This window comes from Zingiber officinale, chromosome 7A (genome assembly GCF_018446385.1).
Source record: "Zingiber officinale cultivar Zhangliang chromosome 7A, Zo_v1.1, whole genome shotgun sequence".
NCBI classification, from domain to species: Eukaryota; Viridiplantae; Streptophyta; class Magnoliopsida; order Zingiberales; family Zingiberaceae; genus Zingiber; species Zingiber officinale.
The window spans coordinates 21,829,119-21,846,402 of record NC_055998.1 but is presented as its reverse complement, the minus strand read 5'-3'; the positions used below and the strand labels follow the sequence as shown (position 1 = coordinate 21,846,402).

At 48.7% G+C, this 17,284-nt stretch overlaps 2 protein-coding genes across 2 annotated transcripts; one reads left to right on the top strand and one right to left on the bottom strand.

Annotated features, from left to right (window-relative positions):
- Window positions 1–378: 378 nt before the first annotated feature.
- LOC121999275 (chaperone protein dnaJ 20, chloroplastic-like) lies at window positions 379–942 on the bottom strand. The gene has a single exon (XM_042553975.1). The coding sequence runs from the start codon at window positions 940–942 to the stop codon at window positions 379–381; it is 564 nt and encodes a 187-aa protein (XP_042409909.1).
- A 14,741-nt stretch (window positions 943–15,683) lies between these two features.
- On the top strand, window positions 15,684–16,202 carry LOC121999274 (chaperone protein dnaJ 20, chloroplastic-like). The gene has a single exon (XM_042553974.1). It carries the CDS (start codon window positions 15,684–15,686, stop codon window positions 16,200–16,202), a length of 519 nt encoding a protein of 172 aa, XP_042409908.1.
- The last annotated feature ends 1,082 nt before the right edge of the window (window positions 16,203–17,284 follow it).

The following is a 17,284-nucleotide window of genomic DNA, read 5'->3' as shown; positions in this document are numbered from 1 at the left end:
TATAATCACCCTTGTATTCAAAGATTACATACATTATATTATCACGTAATAATATAATTAAGATTATATTATATTACAAATTTAATTATATTACAAGTTATATTATATTATATCCAACTAAATGTAACATTAAGTACCCAACTAAATATAGACTTAAGTAGCCTACCAAACGTAGACTTAAGTAGTTTGTGAAAATCGACCAAATAATTATCAACAGAAATTTCAAACTTCGACAAAGTTAGGCCTCAATTAGACTTGTTTGGTGACAAAGCCATATATACAAGGGGGGAAATGAAAAATATCAAGGTTCGTAGGAGAAATCGATTTCCGAATCACTCGATCGAAGCCGTCGGCAACCGCCGCCAGGAGCTCATTCCACTAAACCGCCGCCTTTGCTGCGCCGCCGGCCGCCCTCCTCACTCGTCCGCCCCACGTCTCCTCTCCGCCGGCCTCCGCCCCGGCCGACCGTCGCCGGAGCCCGTCCAGCTGCGCGTCCCAGTTTCCGAACGCCGTGGCTCCGCCCTCGCGCCGCCGAGCGCGGCCCTCGCTGAAGGCCGGGGCGGCCGCGAAGGCCGCGGCCCAGCGGTCGCCAGAGAGGGCGAGGTCGTAGTCGCGGCGACGGGAGGGGTCGGACAGCACCTCGAAGGCCTCCCGCGCCTCCATGAAGCGCTCCGCGTAGCGGCGCTCCTTTCCGGCGGATCGGCACGCGTCGGGGTGCCACCGCAGGGCCAGCCGCCGGTACGCCGCGCGGATCTCTTGCGCCCCAGAGGTGTGCGACACCAAGAGCAGGTCGTACAAGGTGGCCGGATCCGAAGAGCCCACAGTGGCGGCGGAGGCACAGACCCTGAATCGAGGAGCTCTTCTGGTGCTGCAGGGAACAGGGAAGAAGGTGGATTTTTTGCACGCCGGAGAAGCAGCGGAGACAGCAAAAATCGCCGCCATTTTTTAGCAAAAATTTATTTCTGTCGTAGAGGAGGAGAATTAATTACACGAATGGAGGAAATATTACAGAGATGGAAATGGAATGCAGATTTATGGAGTTTCGAGGAGTTCTTGTGAATTGGAATTGAAAACAATTGCGCCACGCTTTTGTTTCACAGGTCACACCCACAGAGAATAGAGACACATAAAGAAAAGGCTTCTAGAAAAGTTCCTTTGTTGATTATTTATTTATTTCTTGAAAAGTTAAAATATTTTATTATAGCAATTTATCATCCTTTAATTGATTGGGTTGGAAAAAAAATTAAAGCATTTTAGAAAAGTGTTGAATAAGTGCAAAATGATGTTTTATAAAGATTTTACATGTTTTTCTTTCTTCCAATTATGCAATAGAGAGGAGGTAAGAGGTTCCTTCATTTGGGGTAAAAATTTAATTCTGAAATATTTTAAATTAATTACTTGAATAATTTTGATAGATATTTTTTCCACGTCACATCAAAATGCCCTTAACACAATTTCTACTCTTATGCATTTTTTAGATTAAATGTCATTGTTAGTATGGAAGGGCTAATCAGTTGAGCCAAGTGCAACATCACAAACTTTTTCCTCCAAAATCAAACCAATAAACAATTAGGCAACTAAACCCATTTGCTAAGTAGTCGCCCTGGGCTAACTTGCAATAGAAGGATATTAGATTATATTTAGATATATGTGGTTCTATCTTTAATAAGAATTTTTTTAAATGGGACATCTAATCACTGGATGTTAAATTTTTATTCATCATCAATATTTTTCAATTTATTTTAACGACCAATAAAAAAAATTCTATAGAGTTAAATCGATCATCCTAAATTTAATATCCTAAATTTAATATTTAATATTATCGACCTCATCAATTTTTTTTTAACTAGTCAAAAGTAATACTAACAGTCACCAACTTAAATGGTTCATGATTACCACATTGCAATAAATTATTGAATTGAAGAGGCTTGTTTCATAAACAATATCCTGCCGCTGGACAATCAATTATTAAGGAAAGTTTGGAAAATTTAATTGTGTTTGCGTCCTTTGCTTTTTTTTTTTTTTTTCAATTTCATTTTAAAATTGCCCACGTTTTCAATTGTATATGTGGCTATTAGAACCGGCGCGAGCTAGTTTGGACCGCTTCATCTAAATTACATGCTCATTGTTTGAATACGCAATAAATTACTTGAAACAAATTTGACACTATATGTACATCATTTTAGTTTTACTTAGTATTTATTTTTTAAGACGACTAATCCTAACCTAGTCCTAATCCTAATGATCTACTATTGTATATTATGACATTTTCCTTCTCGGATATCTTATGAAGGCATAGAAATCTCTTACAACACTTGTTATTACAAGCAAATATCAGCCATACAAAATACAAATGGAAATGAAAGTGAAAACACTTTACAATTAAGAAGCTTTACTTTGGATGTTTGCTTGTTGATTTGGATTACTTTTTTATGGTGAAAAATATAGCAGTACTTTGTCTTAACCCCTCAAGATTTGCCCCCCTTTCCTTCAAGCAAAACCTTACTTATATGGTTACTGTTCGGGTTGATTTTTAACGACCAATTAATTATTTACCATCATCAATCGATTGTCACATCGAATCTGATCATTTAAATCTATAGAATAATTTTTTTACCTTACCAATCGATTGGTCAAACTCGCCAATTAAGTATTTGCCTCCGGTCAAATTGATCAGTCGATTCAGAAGTATTTTGTTCACTGCTACAGTACTTAAAAAAACATTGTAGTAGAAAACCTTAAACTAGGTACTATAACAAATCCCAAAACTATTGTAGCAAACATTAATCACAGTAGCAAATTTTTTTTTTTTTTAGTTTAGGGTTTGCAGTAAACCTTGACATTGTAGCAACCCTAGGTACTATAGTAGAAATCGTAGTTACTATATCAAACCCTAAAAACATCTCAAAATCGTAATTTCTAGGTTTAGAGTCAATCAATTAATCGATATGCCTTGTCAACCGACTAATACTCCTATTTTAACTTTACTAAGTTGAATTCTTATATTGCTTGGTATTCGATTGACCTCAATTTACCAGGACTTATTTTGTTGTGCATTCAGTCAACCTTTGACTTGTTGAAACTTCATCTTGCCTAACATCCGATCAACTTTGATATGCAAGGACTTTATTGTTGTCTGATATCCGATCAACCTTAGCTTGTCATGACCTCCATCATCAAGTGTCAACCTTGGCTTGCCTAGCATTTTGGAAGCACAAAAGTGATGGGTTGAAAGGGGATGATAATCCCAATTTCATGTTAATTTTCAAACCGCAAGTTAACTTTCAAATGGCTTCTAAATTTAGAATTGAAGGTTTTAATTATCATTAGTTTCTAAATATTAATTAATTGAATTATAAAATAAAGTATGTGGTAGTAATAATATTTTTTTAAAATAGGGGTGACTGTTGTTCGTTTTATTTTAAAATAAAAATAAAAAAGTAAAATCAATAGATGCCAACTGAAATTTTAAATTCAATAGGTTCAAATTCTAAATGTACTTATAATTTACATTATTATTTGATTTATTTTACATCTTATACAACAGACCAAAACAAATTATTATTAATTTTTGAATAATTTTTAGATAAATGACAGCAGATTACTAATTTATTTTTCGCAGTTATTTATGAATTTTCTGAAAATACATTTATAGAACCGCAGGATGGAGAGATTTGCCGCGGCATGAGTTGGCGCCTAGGCAGTTTGCCGCGGTTTTGAGTCGCCCCTTCGGTGGATTCATCAAAATCCAACTCACTTGCCGCGGTTTTAATTCGGCGCCTTGGTGGATTGAACGGCGACAGCGACGGAGTAAATTAGATCCCACGAGTAAATGGATAGATTAGATCGTTAGGTGAGAGAAACTTGTTGGACCGGGAAAGTATTTCCGGTGAAATGGAACGGCATCAAGTTGTGGATTCACAGTTTAATCTCTAACTAGGTAATCGACTTGGCTTCTCACTTAAAAGCTTCAGAAGAATGCTTATCCACAAGTCCAACCGTACATAATACTTATCCATTTTATTCGTGGGTTAGTGATATATCGGTAATATTTATTTTTTAATTTTTTTCATCTTTTTAAATAGATTAGATTGGGCAAAGCTGTAGATCAAGATAAGATAACTAAGATTAGTCTGGATTATATATATGATCCGGTGGTAAAAATCCGGAACCCCATAACGAGGGGTCAACGTCACGGGGAGGTCAAAGGGCAGTCAACCGGACTTGGAAGAACGGGACATCTGGTAGTAAAAGGTACCTTGGTAGGGACCGAGATCCCGACGCTCAATGAAACAGTACGTAATGACCGAACGGAAGGACGTGCCGCCCGGCCGACGCAAGGAATTAAGGCCGTCCGGACGACGTTCTTCGCCCGGTCGACCGTACGGACGTCCCGGCCGGGTGGTAGGTAAAGGAAGGGAACACCCTCTGACAGCCATCAAGTCGTATGGCTACGGCATACTCCTAGTCTGACAACGGGGTGTCCTGTTGTCCCATCGAAGACATGCTCGGACTGTAGCAGTATGGTGTCAGGTAAGCTCTCTGACAAGTGCATACCGAGGTATGAGTTGCTGACACGTCTGCACCTCGGTGAACGTGCATTAGTTCTCTCCTCGCTCTATATATAGAGCCTCTTACTTCGCCGGAGGTACGCACAAGAAACATCTCTGGAGCCACCCTTTTACACTGTTTGCTTGCCTGACTTGAGCGTCGGAGGGTCGCCGCCGGGAACCTTTCCCGGCCCGACTTCTGTGCAGGTTCGTCGGAGCCTCGCGTGATCCGACGGAGGCCTACGCCATCGACTAGGAGCGCGCCACGTGCCCAGCGTCCTTTGTATCGGCGATTCGGACAGGATCAATTTGGCGCCGTCTGTGGGAACGCTCCTGCATCCGATCGGAAACAATGGACGAGGCTGGACGACAACACATGGTGACGCTTTCAAACGAGGAACTCGACGCTCTGATCGAGACAAGGGCCGCCAAGCTCGTGGAGCAAAAACAGAAAGCCGCATCCGAGCGGCCGGAGCAGCAAGCAACATCAGCATCTGGTGGCCGAGCGGAAGCACCACCTGCCACTGTCGCATTTCATCGGGCTCTGCACCAAGCCGTACCAACTCACGAGATAGGGGTTCTTCTTGGATGAAATGCCTGAGCGAGATGACGGGAAGGAAAGCCCCCGACGCATCTCCGGCGGATCAATCGCCAATTTTCAGAGGCTATTCTACGAGACCCTCTGCCCAAGCACTACATGCCTCCGACGATCGGCGAGTATAATGAGACAACCGACCCGGATGATCACCTGGGTAAGTTTGATAATACGGCAACCCTCCATCAATACACAGATGGAGTAAAGTGCCGAGTTTTTCTCACCACTCTCTCGGGATCGGCTCCACGGTGGTTCCGGAGGCTGCCGGACGGATCCATCACAAGCTTCAAGGACTTCCGGACGGCCTTCCTCCACCACTTTGCCAGCAGTCGGCGCTATCAAAAAACGAGCGTGAGCCTGTTCGCCATCAAGCAAGAGGCCCGGGAATCGCTTCGAGCTTACATCCAGCGATTCAACCAAGTAGCGATGGACATTCCAACGGCCACTTCGGAAACCATGATGAACGCCTTCACACAAGGCCTAGTGGATGGAGATTTCTTCCGATCGCTCATCCGAAAGCCGCCCCGGGATTATGATCACATGCTACATCGGGCTAACGAGTACATCAACGTGGAAGAAGCACAGGCAGCCAGGAAAAAAGAAACTCCAGCCAAACGACCTCCTCAGTCCGAGCGGAAACAACATACCGCTCATCAGCTGCCCATAGGACCAAGGGCTGAAGCAATCCGATCCCCCCACGTCAGGTCACATGTGCAAGAGGTAGCCGCTGCTCGGCCCAAGCCAAAAAAGAGATGGACCCCAATGTTCTACTCCTTCCACCGGACAGATACGCACAACACAAGGGATTGTCGAAGTCTTCCCTTCGTGGCTCATCCTGTGCCACGTAATGCTGGACGACGGTCTCCCTCAGTCGACAGGCGACATAGAACTCAGGAAGCCGACCGGACGCGAGCTGACAGGCCAAGGCAACAGACTCCCGATCGGCATCGTTCTCCAAGGCAAGAGAATCGCCGAGCGTCCAGAGAACGGTCTCGACCATCCGTTCGAGAAGAAGAAAATAGAAACAATACTTCCCGAGGCGAGATCAACGTCATTGCTGGCGGGCCGACCGGAGGAGACTCCAACCGAGCTAGAAAGGCAAGCGCCCGGCAGCTCCAGATTCACGCAGTCGGCTGTAGCCGAGAACGAGCGGAAGGACCCGAAATTAGTTTTGGGCCAGGGGACTTGGAAGGAGTTGAAGTACCCCACGACGATGCGCTGCTCATCAAAGCGGTAATAGCCAATTACACTATTCACCGCGTATTTGTTGACACAGGGAGCTCAGTCAACATCATATTCAAGAGGGCTTTCGATCAGCTGCAAATTGATCGAGCCGAGCTGCTACCCATGACGACTCCGCTCTACGGGTTCACGGGTAACGAAGTTCAGCCGGTCGGCCAGATCCGGCTGGCTACCTCGCTGGGAAAAGAGCCGCTCAAGAGGACAAGAACAATAAACTTCGTGGTGGTTGACTCTCCCTCCTCCTACAACGTCATTTTGGGACGACCAGCGCTCAGCGAATTCCGGGCGGTCGTCTCAACCTTTCACCAGAAGATCAAGTTCCCCGTAGAGGACAAAGTAGGAGAAGTACGGGGAGATCAGCTAGCAGCTCGGCGATGCTACATCGAGATGGTCCGAGCAGAGGCCTGTTCCGCTCGGAAAGCGCCCCGGGTCGAGGTAAACGCCATCACCGAAAAGCCACCCACTTTAATTTATGAGGAAAAAGAGGAAGTGCAGATTCATCCAACCCGATCGAAGGCCACAACCTTTATTGCGTCCGATCTGGAGGAGAAGCAGAAAGAAGAGCTAATCCAATGCCTCAGAAGAAATCATGATGTCTTCGTCTGGTCGACACATGAGCTGCCCGGAATTTCGCCGAGCATCGCGCAGCACGAATTACATGTCCGACCGGACGCTCGGCCGGTAAAGCAAAGAAACCGGGCGGAGGTGGAAAAGCTTCTGGAAGCCGGCCATATACGCGAGGTGCAGTTCCCGAGCTGGCTGGCGAACGTAGTATTAGTCTCCAAGCCGGGCAACAAATGGAGGGTATGCATAGATTTTCGGGATCTTAACAAGGCTTGCCCGAAAGATTTTTATCCTCTGCCCCGGATAGATCAGCTGGTGGACTCTACGGCCGGCTGTAAATTGATCTGTATGCTCGACGCCTACCAGGGCTATCACCAAGTGCCGCTCGCCAGTGAAGATCAAGAAAAAGTCAGCTTCGTGACGGCCGACGGCACTTATTGCTATAATGTGATGCCGTTCGGATTGAAGAATGCTGGAGCCACATATCAGCGGTTGATGAATAAGGTATTCAGAGAGCAGATAGGGCGGAACCTAGAAGTTTATGTGGACGACATTCTAATTAAATCCGTCCGAGCGGCCGACCTCTTCAAGGACATGGAAGAAACCTTCCGAACGTTGCGCAGGTATGGAGTCAAGCTGAATCCTCAGAAGTGTCTGTTCGGAGCGAAATGAGGACGTTTTTTGGGATATATAGTGACCGAGCGGGGTATCGAAGCCAATCCCAGCAAGGTGAAAGCTCTACAAGATATGCCGCCTCCAAGAAATACAAGGGAAGTGCAGCGTTTGACCGGTCGGATAACCGCTCTGTCCAGATTCATCTCCAAAACCGCCGATTGGAGCCTCCCTTTCTTCAAAATTTTGCGCAAGGCCACTAAGTTTCACTGGGATGAAGAATGCTATCGGGCGTTCGAAGACTTGAAGACGTATTTAAACTCTCTCCCGGTATTAGCCAAACCGACGGCGGGTGAGCCACTTTATATGTATTTGTCTTCAACAGAGCATGCGATCGGCTCAGCTTTAGTGAGGTCGAGCGGAGAAGAGCCGGTATATTTCCTTAGTCACATTTTAAAATATGCTGAATCTCGCTACACTGGGCTCGAAAAGCTAGCATTTGCTCTGGTCCTCGCCGCTCGGCGCCTTCGTCCATACTTCCTGGCGCACACGATCGTTGTCAAAACCAATAGCCCGCTCAGACGTGTGCTACTAAATCCAGAGGCATCCGGACGGCTCATCAAATGGACGACAGAGCTGAGTGAATTTGACATCCAATATCAGTCTCGCTCGGCTATCAAAGCTCAATCCTTGGCCGATTTTGTGACTGAGGTGCAAAGGCCGGAGCCGGAAGCTATGTGGAGAATATATGTGGATGGATCATCCACTCGACTCGGAAGCGGGATCGGAATATTGCTGCTCTCTCCTCAAGAAGAAAAGATGCACTTATCCATTCGGCTGGATTACAAAGCTACCAACAATGAGGCAGAGTATGAGGCCCTCATAGCTGGCTTGCAGGCTGCCCGGCATGTGGGAGCCGGTCGGGTAACCCTCCACTCGGATTCGCAATTAGCCGCTCAGCAGCTCTCTGGCACCTTCGAAATCAATAGCGCTCGGCTTAAGCTCTACGCTGAAGCCTTTGAGAAGCTCAAAACTGATTTTAAAGAAGTTGTTGTCCAGAAGATACCCAGAGCAGAAAATCAAGCAGCCGATGAACTGGCCAAGCTCGCGAGCTCAATAACGCCGGTCGCCATTCAGCAGCCAATTGAAAAAGTACTGTTGGTGGCGCACGTCGACCGAATGGAGGGCCTTACATTTCCAAGCGATTGGCGACACCCATCATAGAATTCCTCTGCTCGGGCGCCGCACCATCCAATGATTATGAAGCCCGGCTGCTAAGAAGGAGAGCCGGTCGGTTCACACTTATCGGCGATCAGCTTTACAAGAAAGCTTTCTCTCGCCCGTTGTTAAAATGCGTGAGCTCGGAGGACTCGGCTTACATCCTCCAGGAAGTACATCAAGGATCATGCGGAGGGCATCCGGGCGGACGCTCGTTGGCCAAGAAGATCCTCTTGGCCGGGTACTTTTGGCCAACCTTGCAAGCAGACGCGGCTCGAACAGTATCTACATGCCTTTCGTGCCAGAAGTATTACAAATTCTCCCACCGACCGGCCAAAGAAATGAAGGCATCCACCGTTTCATGCCCGTTCGATCAATGGGGAATGGATATTGTCGGTCCATTTCCGATGGCGACCGGGCAGAGGAAATTTCTGCTAGTGGCGGTCGACTATTTTTCCAAGTGGGTGGAGGCTGAGCCGCTGGCGAAGATCACCGAGCAGATGGTCAAAAAATTCATCTGGCAACACATCATCTGTCGGTTCGGCATCCCTCGCCGATTGGTTTCCGACAATGGGCGGCAATTCACAGGCAAGGTGCTAGAGGACTGGTGCAAAAGTTACGGCATCGAGCAACATTTCACGTCCGTGGCCTATCCCTAGAGTAATGGTCAAGCCGAAGTAGCCAATCGGGAAATTCTTCATATTCTGCGCGCTCGGCTCGACCATTTAGGAGGGAGTTGGCCGGATGAAGTGCTGGGCGTCTTGTGGGCCATCCGAACGACGCCGAAGGAAGGGACGGGCGCCACACCGTTCCATTTGGTGTATGGCGGCGAGGCAGCCATTCCGGTTGAAGTCGGCGTTGAGTCCGTCCGGATCCAGAGCTATGATGAAGGGAACGCCGAGCGGAGGAACATGGAGCTGGATTTGGTCGAAGAGGAGCGAGCTAAGGCATCCATTCGGCTGATGGCATACCGGCAGCGGATGAAGCAGAACTACAACCGCCGAGTAATCCCCAGATCATTCCAGGTCGGCGATCTCGTCTGGAAGAAAGTCAAGTCTGTCGGCGACGTCAGCAAGCTTGAAGCTCCTTGGGCAGGTCCCTTCAAGGTTATTGAAAAACTCCGCTCGGGCGCTTACTACTTGGAGGATGAGGACGGGCGGCAGCTGGATCGACCGTGGAGTGCAAATCATCTCCAGCCTTATCGAGCTGGATGAAAGGTGCACGATTGTAATTTATTCTAGTATATATGCTAGTCGCCTATGTACTTGTAATACAGGAAGCAAAAAGATGAAAACACATTGAGCATTCTCCGCCGAACGACTTACTGCGTGAAGACCCCTTGCAGTTCGGCAGGGGCATATAAATTATCCGAGCCAAGTGCACAGAGAGCGAAGGCCCCCGAGCCGATGGACCGGGAGGTTTAAATCCGAGCTGGGAGCTCGAGAATGAAGGCCAAGGTCGCTCGGCCTGGTAAGGAGTTAGCCTTGGAAGGCCGACGAGCCCCGTCGTTAAAAATCGAGAGCCGCGCCGACCGGCTATAAATATCCATGCCGTCGAGCTCCGACGATAAATATCGAGAGACGAGCCGGCGTCTATAAACATCCGAGCGGAAGGCCGACGAGCCCCGTCGTTAAAAATCGAGAGCCGCGCCGACCGGCTATAAATATCCGCGCCGTCGAGCTCCGACGATAAATATCGAGAGACGAGCCGGCGACTATAAACATCCGGCGGAGGCCGAAGCCCGTCGTTAAAAATCGAGACCCCGCCGGCTATAAATATCCGCGTCGAGCTCGACGATAAATATCGAGACGAGCGTCTATAAACATCCGGCGGAAGGCCGACGAGCCCGTCGTTAAAAATCGAGAGCCGCGCCGATAAATATCCGCGCCGTCGAGCTCCGGCGATAAATATCGAGAGAGCCGGCGTCTATAAATATCCGCGCCGACGAGCCCGTCGTTAAAATCGAGAGCCGCCCGGCTATAAATATCCGCCGTCGAGCTCGGCGATAACTATCGAGGCAGCGGCGTCTATAAACATCCGGCGGAAGGCCGAGAGTCCGTCGTTAAAATCGAGGCCGCGCCGACTATAAATATCCGCCGTCGAGCTCCGGCGATAAATATCGAGAGGCGAGCCGGCGTCTATAATATCCGAGCCGACGAGCCCGTCGTTAAAAATCGAGAGTCGCGCCGGCTATAAATATCCGGCGTCGAGCTCCGGCGATAAATATCGAGAGCGAGGCGTCTATAAACATCCGGCGGAAGGCCGACGAGCCCGTCGTTAAAAATCGAGAGCCGCGAACGGCTATAAATATCCGCGTCGAGCTCCAACGATAAATATTGAGAGGCGAGGCGTCTATAAACATCCGGCGGAAGGCCGACGAGCCCGTCGTTAAAAATCGAGCCGACCGGCTATAAATATCCGCTCGAGCTCCGGCGATAAATATCGAGAGAACCGGCGATAAATGTCCGCGCCGACGAGCCCCGTCGTTAAAAATCGAGAGCCGCGCCGACCGGCTATAAATATCCGCGCCGTCGAGCTCCGACGATAAATATCGAGAGACGAGCCGGCGTCTATAAACGTCCTAGCGGAAGGCCGACGAGCCCCGTCGTTAAAAATCGAGAGCCGCGCCGACCGGCTATAAATATCCGCGCCGTCTAGCTCCGACGTTAAATATCGAGAGACGAACCGGCGTCTATAAACGTCCGAGCGGCTCGCATGTGAAAATCCAGCGAAAACCCCATCGAGGTGAGGTGCGAAGCAAAAGATGGTTAATCGGAATGGAAAAGGCAAACAACAAACGACGTCTGCGTGCTGAGCGGCTGCTCAGTCGCATGATAAAAGACATTAAAGACAATTCATGTCTGGCATAGCGAGGTTCCGAGCGGAAGAGTTTTAAAGAACACTTAGTCGTGATGGGGGAAAAATTTCTAGCCAAAATAAAAAGTGAAAGGAACAGAAGATTATCTATTATGCAAGCCAAAAAAAGTTATTACAAAGATAAGCCGGGCCGAACGGCGGGAATACAAAAAAGTTTATAAAAACGCTCTTCACACACCAAAATCAAAAAGAGCGTCGGGGATGGTGTCCATCACGCTCGCTAGATCCTCGGGGGGGGATGGTCAGCTCGGCAGGCAGGTGACCTTTGGTCTTCAAATATCCCACCGCCGCCTTGATCGCCTCCTCGAACGTGAGGGATATCTTGTCGGTGAACTTCTCTCCGAAGTCTTCCGAGCGGAGGAATGCCTTCCTCACTTCGTCCGAGCGGGCTGACTCCCCTTCTTTGTATTCCTTGAGCGTGGCGTGAGCGGCGTCACTGGCGGCTTGGAGCTCTTTCAAGTCTCCATCGAATCTTTGGAGATCCGCCGAGCGGCTCTCCTTCTCGGTGGTCAGCAGGGCGTCCAAGTCTTTGATGCGTTGCTCCAGCCCTCTGATCTCCACCTTCATCCGGTCCATATCATCGATGGCTTGGAGCTTCCGGGTGGTTGTCGTCTTGATCTCTTTATCTCGTTGCTTGATCATCGCTTCAAGCCGGACGACCTTGCTCGCCAAATCGTTAGCCCTTTTCCGTTCGGCATCCAGTAGTTTTTTGGCCTTCTCCAGAGCGGCCGTCGACTGCCCGTTACCCCCCGCAGCTTTTTTCAACTCGTCTTCCAGTTCAGCTAATAGCGATCTGCTCCACCCAGTTCTGCCAGCAAATGTGCGCAGGTTAAAAACATAAGTCGAATATGCAAACAAAGAAAATGAGAACCTACCCCTGTGGCCTGTTGTAGGTTGCTATCACCGAGCTGCCCGGGAGTCATCTTGGCTATTCGACGCCTAGCATCTATCCAAGCTTGTGCAAGAGGGCCCGTCAGAGTAATCTGCTGCTCGGGGACCACTGGCCGATCAGCAGCAGCCAGGTACGCCTCTGAGGGGAGGCGCAGAACGGTCTTTATTAAATTCGAGCCGCTCGGCTCACTCTGGGAAGTACCGGCCTTGCCGGTGGACGAGGAAGGAAGCTCGCCCAAACGCCTGATACGGCGCAAAGTTCTTGAAGGGCTGGAGGACGGCACCTCCGAGCTGGCCCTCGGAGAACCGTGAGGGGTCGGGGTACTCTCGAGGGAAACCGTCCCGGACAGCACCGGTGCATCCGCGCCCTGCTCGGGTTGTGGCTCATCAAGTGTAGAGGCAGGTGCGGATTCTGGTCGTCGACGTTTCCGAGTGCGTAGCGGCACATCATCGGTCGAACGGTCCTCCACCACAGCTTCGGTAGGAGGTTCTATGTCGCCCGCAGCCTCATCAGGAGGGGCAGGGGCGTCTGAAGCTTCAGGGACAGTTGGTGTCCCCGCACCTTCTTCGCCGGCCGGATCAGCCGGAGCAAGGCCCCGTTCGACGGCCTCCTTGCTCATCACCGCCTCAATCTGAGCGGCCTTCAATTTGAGCCTCTCGGTAGCTTTGGCGCGCCACATGACTTCAGCTGCAGAAGTAGAAAATAAATCAGTTAGAACATAATAAAGGGAGAGATAAGGGAACTTACTCATGCTACAGGGCAGATCGGCTGGGGTAGAAGACAAGCCGAATATATGCATTACTCCCGGAAGGAGCATCTTGTCGATATGATAGCGCTGACCGACTAGCCGTTCGGCTGCATGGAGATAGTCCGCGTCGCCTCTAAACTTGCCGAGCTCCGGTTGCGCAGGCATAGCCGTCTGCCGCTTGGTGCGGAAAGTTGGCCGCTCGGGAAAACGTATATAGAAGAAATGCTCCTTCCAATGTTTGTTGGAGCTCGGCATATTATCAAAAAGGACGAAGCCTATCCTAGACTGGAAAATAAAGGTACCCCACTCGGCTTGCTTGGGATAGTAGAAGTAGTGAAAAATTTTTGGGGTTAAGGGGATGCCGTTCAGTTTGAACAAAACTATCACTCCGCTCAGCAGCCTAATAGAGTTAGGAACCACTTGGCCGAGCGGAATGCGAAAATAGTTGCAAACTTCTAAGAAAAACTTATGAGGTGGAAAACGCAGTCCGACCAGGAATTGGTCTCGGAAGAAAAGAACGGTGCCGGACGGCGGTTCATGAGGCCGATCGGCCGGGGTCGCTACCACTATTTGATGGTCAGTCGGCAGGTCGTAAGTCCGAACGAAACGCAATGCGTCTTCCTCGTCAAAACGGCTCTCCATGGTCGTATACCACAGACCCAGAGCGCCGCCGGCCGACTGCGAGGTACTGGTCATGATCGAAAGACAAGAATGCGGGATAAAAGAGGAGGGTTCAAGCAGAGAATGGAGGAAAACCAACTGAAGGGGACGATTAACAGAAAAAAGAAAACGTCGAGAGCAAGAAAAAGGGTCTTACAAGCGAGGGAGACGGTCAGAAGAAGCCGTATGGTCGCCGGAAAGCCTGAGCACAAGGTTGCCGGCGAAAGGAGGAGCAGTAGGGTGTCTGGAAAAGAGGAGGACGAAATGCGGCGAGGAACATGGGTCGGGAGCTTTATATGGGCGGCCGCCATTATTGTCCACCGTCCGATCCAGGTCACGAATACCCAGATCATCATCTGGCCGTTCATTTCGAACGGCGAATGTCCCATCGGAAGTGAAGACACCGCCATACGCTGACAAGCACACGATCGCCACGTGCCAACGGGATACTGGCCGCATTTAATGAGCTCCCTATTCCGTGCGTAGAGCACGTGATAAATAGTGGGGGGGAGCATTGGACATGGATTCCAAGAGAAGCACAAGGCACGGACAAGATACTGCCGAACGGATGAGCATCCTTATGCCTTGCCGAGCGGACTAATGCAAGGATCATTACTCAGTCAGATCGGCAGTCCAGTCAGTCGGACTTCGCCTCCTTCGACTAGACTCGAGGGGGAGGCAAGTGATCCGGTGGTAAAAATCCGGAACCCCATAACGAGGGGTCAACGCCACGGGGAGGTCAAAGGGCAGCCAACCAGACTTGGAAGAACGGGACATCTGGTAGTAAAAGGCACCCTGGTAGGGACCGGGATCCCGACGCTCAATGAAACAGTACGTAATGACCGAGCGGAAGGACGTGTCGCCCGGCCGACGCAGGGAATTAAGGCCGTCCGGACGACGTTCTTCGCCCGGTCGGCCGTACGGACGTCCCGGCCGGGCGGTAGGTAAAGGAAGGGAACACCCTCTGACAGCCATCAAGTCGTATGGCTACGGCATACTCCTAGTCTGACAACGGGGTGTCCTGTTGTCCCATCGAAGACATGCTCGGACTGTAGCAGTATGGTGTCAGGTAAGCTCTCTGACAAGTGCATACCGAGGTATGGGTTGCTGACACGTCTGCACCTCGGTGAACGTGCATTAGTTCTCTCCTCGCTCTATATATAGAGCCTCTTACTTCGCCGGAGGTACGCGCAAGAAACATCTCTGGAGCCACCCTTTTACACTGTTTGCTTGTCTGACTTGAGTGTCGGAGGGTCGTCGCCGGGAACCTTTCCCGGCCCGACTTCTGTGCAGGTTCGCCGGAGCCTCGCGTGACCCGACGGAGGCCTACACCATCGACTAGGAGCGTGCCACGTGCCCAACGTCCTTTGTATCGACGATTCGGACAGGATCAATATACAAGTGAAGTAAAAGACAGCTTTAGTTTTGTTCACAAACCGCGGTGGTTTAATGGTTAATTTCGACGTAGAAATCGATCCTAAGTAATAAATGAAGCGTACTTCTAGAAGCTCACATGATGTGCAATATTTTCTTCTGTCTGTATCCATCTGTTTTATTTTCATTGATTTTTCAAGATTGACGTCACCAATGCGCTGTTCTTGCCCTATTTCCTCGATCCTCGTGATTCAAGTCTGTATAAATCTCCATTGCGTCTCTGAAACCACTTCATCATCCAAATTCCATACCACATCAGTAAAGTAAAGTAGCTCTTGTAGCTTCGCAAAAATGGCAGCTTTTGCTCTTTCGTCTCCCTCTAATTCCTTGTACAGATCTTCCTTCTCTCCGATCCCCACCAAAACAGCACCCGCTCCTCGATTCAGGGTCTCTGCCTCGGCCGCAGCGGTCGTCAACGCCCCGGCGGCGCCGGCCACCATTTACGACCTGCTCTCGGTGTCACACACCGCTGGCGCCAGCGAGATCCGCGCGGCGTACCGGCGGCTAGCCCTGCGGTGGCACCCGGACGCGTGCCGCTCGGCGGGGGAGGAGCGCTTCTACGCGGAGCGCTTCATCGAGGCGCGGGAGGCCTATGAGGTGCTCTCCGACCCCGCAGCGGTCGGCGCTGGCCCGGCCTTCCGCGAGGGCCACGGTCGGCGGCGAGAGGCCAGCGTGACGGTGTTCGGGAATTGGGACGCGCAGCTGGACGGGCTCCGGCGGCGATCGACCGTGACGGAGGCTGACGGGGAGGAGACTTGGGGCGGCCGCGTGAGGAGGGCCACCCGCGGCGCCGCGGAGACTGCTGTCTAAGTGGCGGCGGATCGGTATCAAATCGACGTCTCGATCGGATCAAGCGACGGATCGACATATTTGCCGGCGGCGGCGGCTCGACGGAACGATCAAACACACGCGGCCTTCGAATCTAAAAGGGATCTCAAAATCTATAACAAGAAAAATGCTAACTCCGGCAGTTGATCCAGCCCCGGTCCTAACATTCAGGAGGCCCTGGGCAAAATGATAAAATAGGCCCTAATTTTTTTAATAAAGTAAAATTTATTTACAATGACTTCTTCTAACTTTCCTAGAAGCAAAATCATCTATAATATTATTAATTTCAAGATTTTCTAAAATCTCTTTTTCAATAGATAAAATTGCTAATCCATTCAATCTCTCTTGCGACATCGTTGATCTCATGTATGTTTTCAGTAATTTTAATTTTGAGAAACTTCTTTCAGCTGATCCTACAGTAACAGGCATAGTCAACAATATTCTATAAGCAATTGCAACATTTGGATAACAATCTATATTTTTTACAAAATTAAGAATATCAATTGCCGACATCATCTCATTTGGTAAAGTTAGTTGTAGTATTTTTAATTCTGTAAACAAATCATCTAACTCAACATCTAATGAATTATCATGCGTAAAAGTGGATGTCAGATTAACACAACATTTTCTCAACTCATCATTATCTAATTATTTTAATGTTTTCGAATCAAACAAAAAACCAAATATATTTTCAAATGTTTTCATTTCATCAAATCTACTTTTCAAAGAAGAAATTGCCATGTCTACAATAATCACAAAATAATCAATTCTAAAAGATTCTTCAGGTGATAGTGAAATTTCATCATCTTCTTTCTCATCAAATTGTTTTTTTCTAAAAATACGACGTTTCGTTGAAAATACTGGCTCTATATTCATATCAGATGCAAGACTTTTAGCAATAGTCAAACTTGTTGCAAAACCATCATTCCTATATTTTTCAAAATATGATATTATACCATCTAATTGTTTCATAGCAGAATCAATGCACATAGATTTTGATTGTAACTTCTTACTTATCATGTTTATAGCAAATAAAATATCATACCAAATAACCATACCAAGTA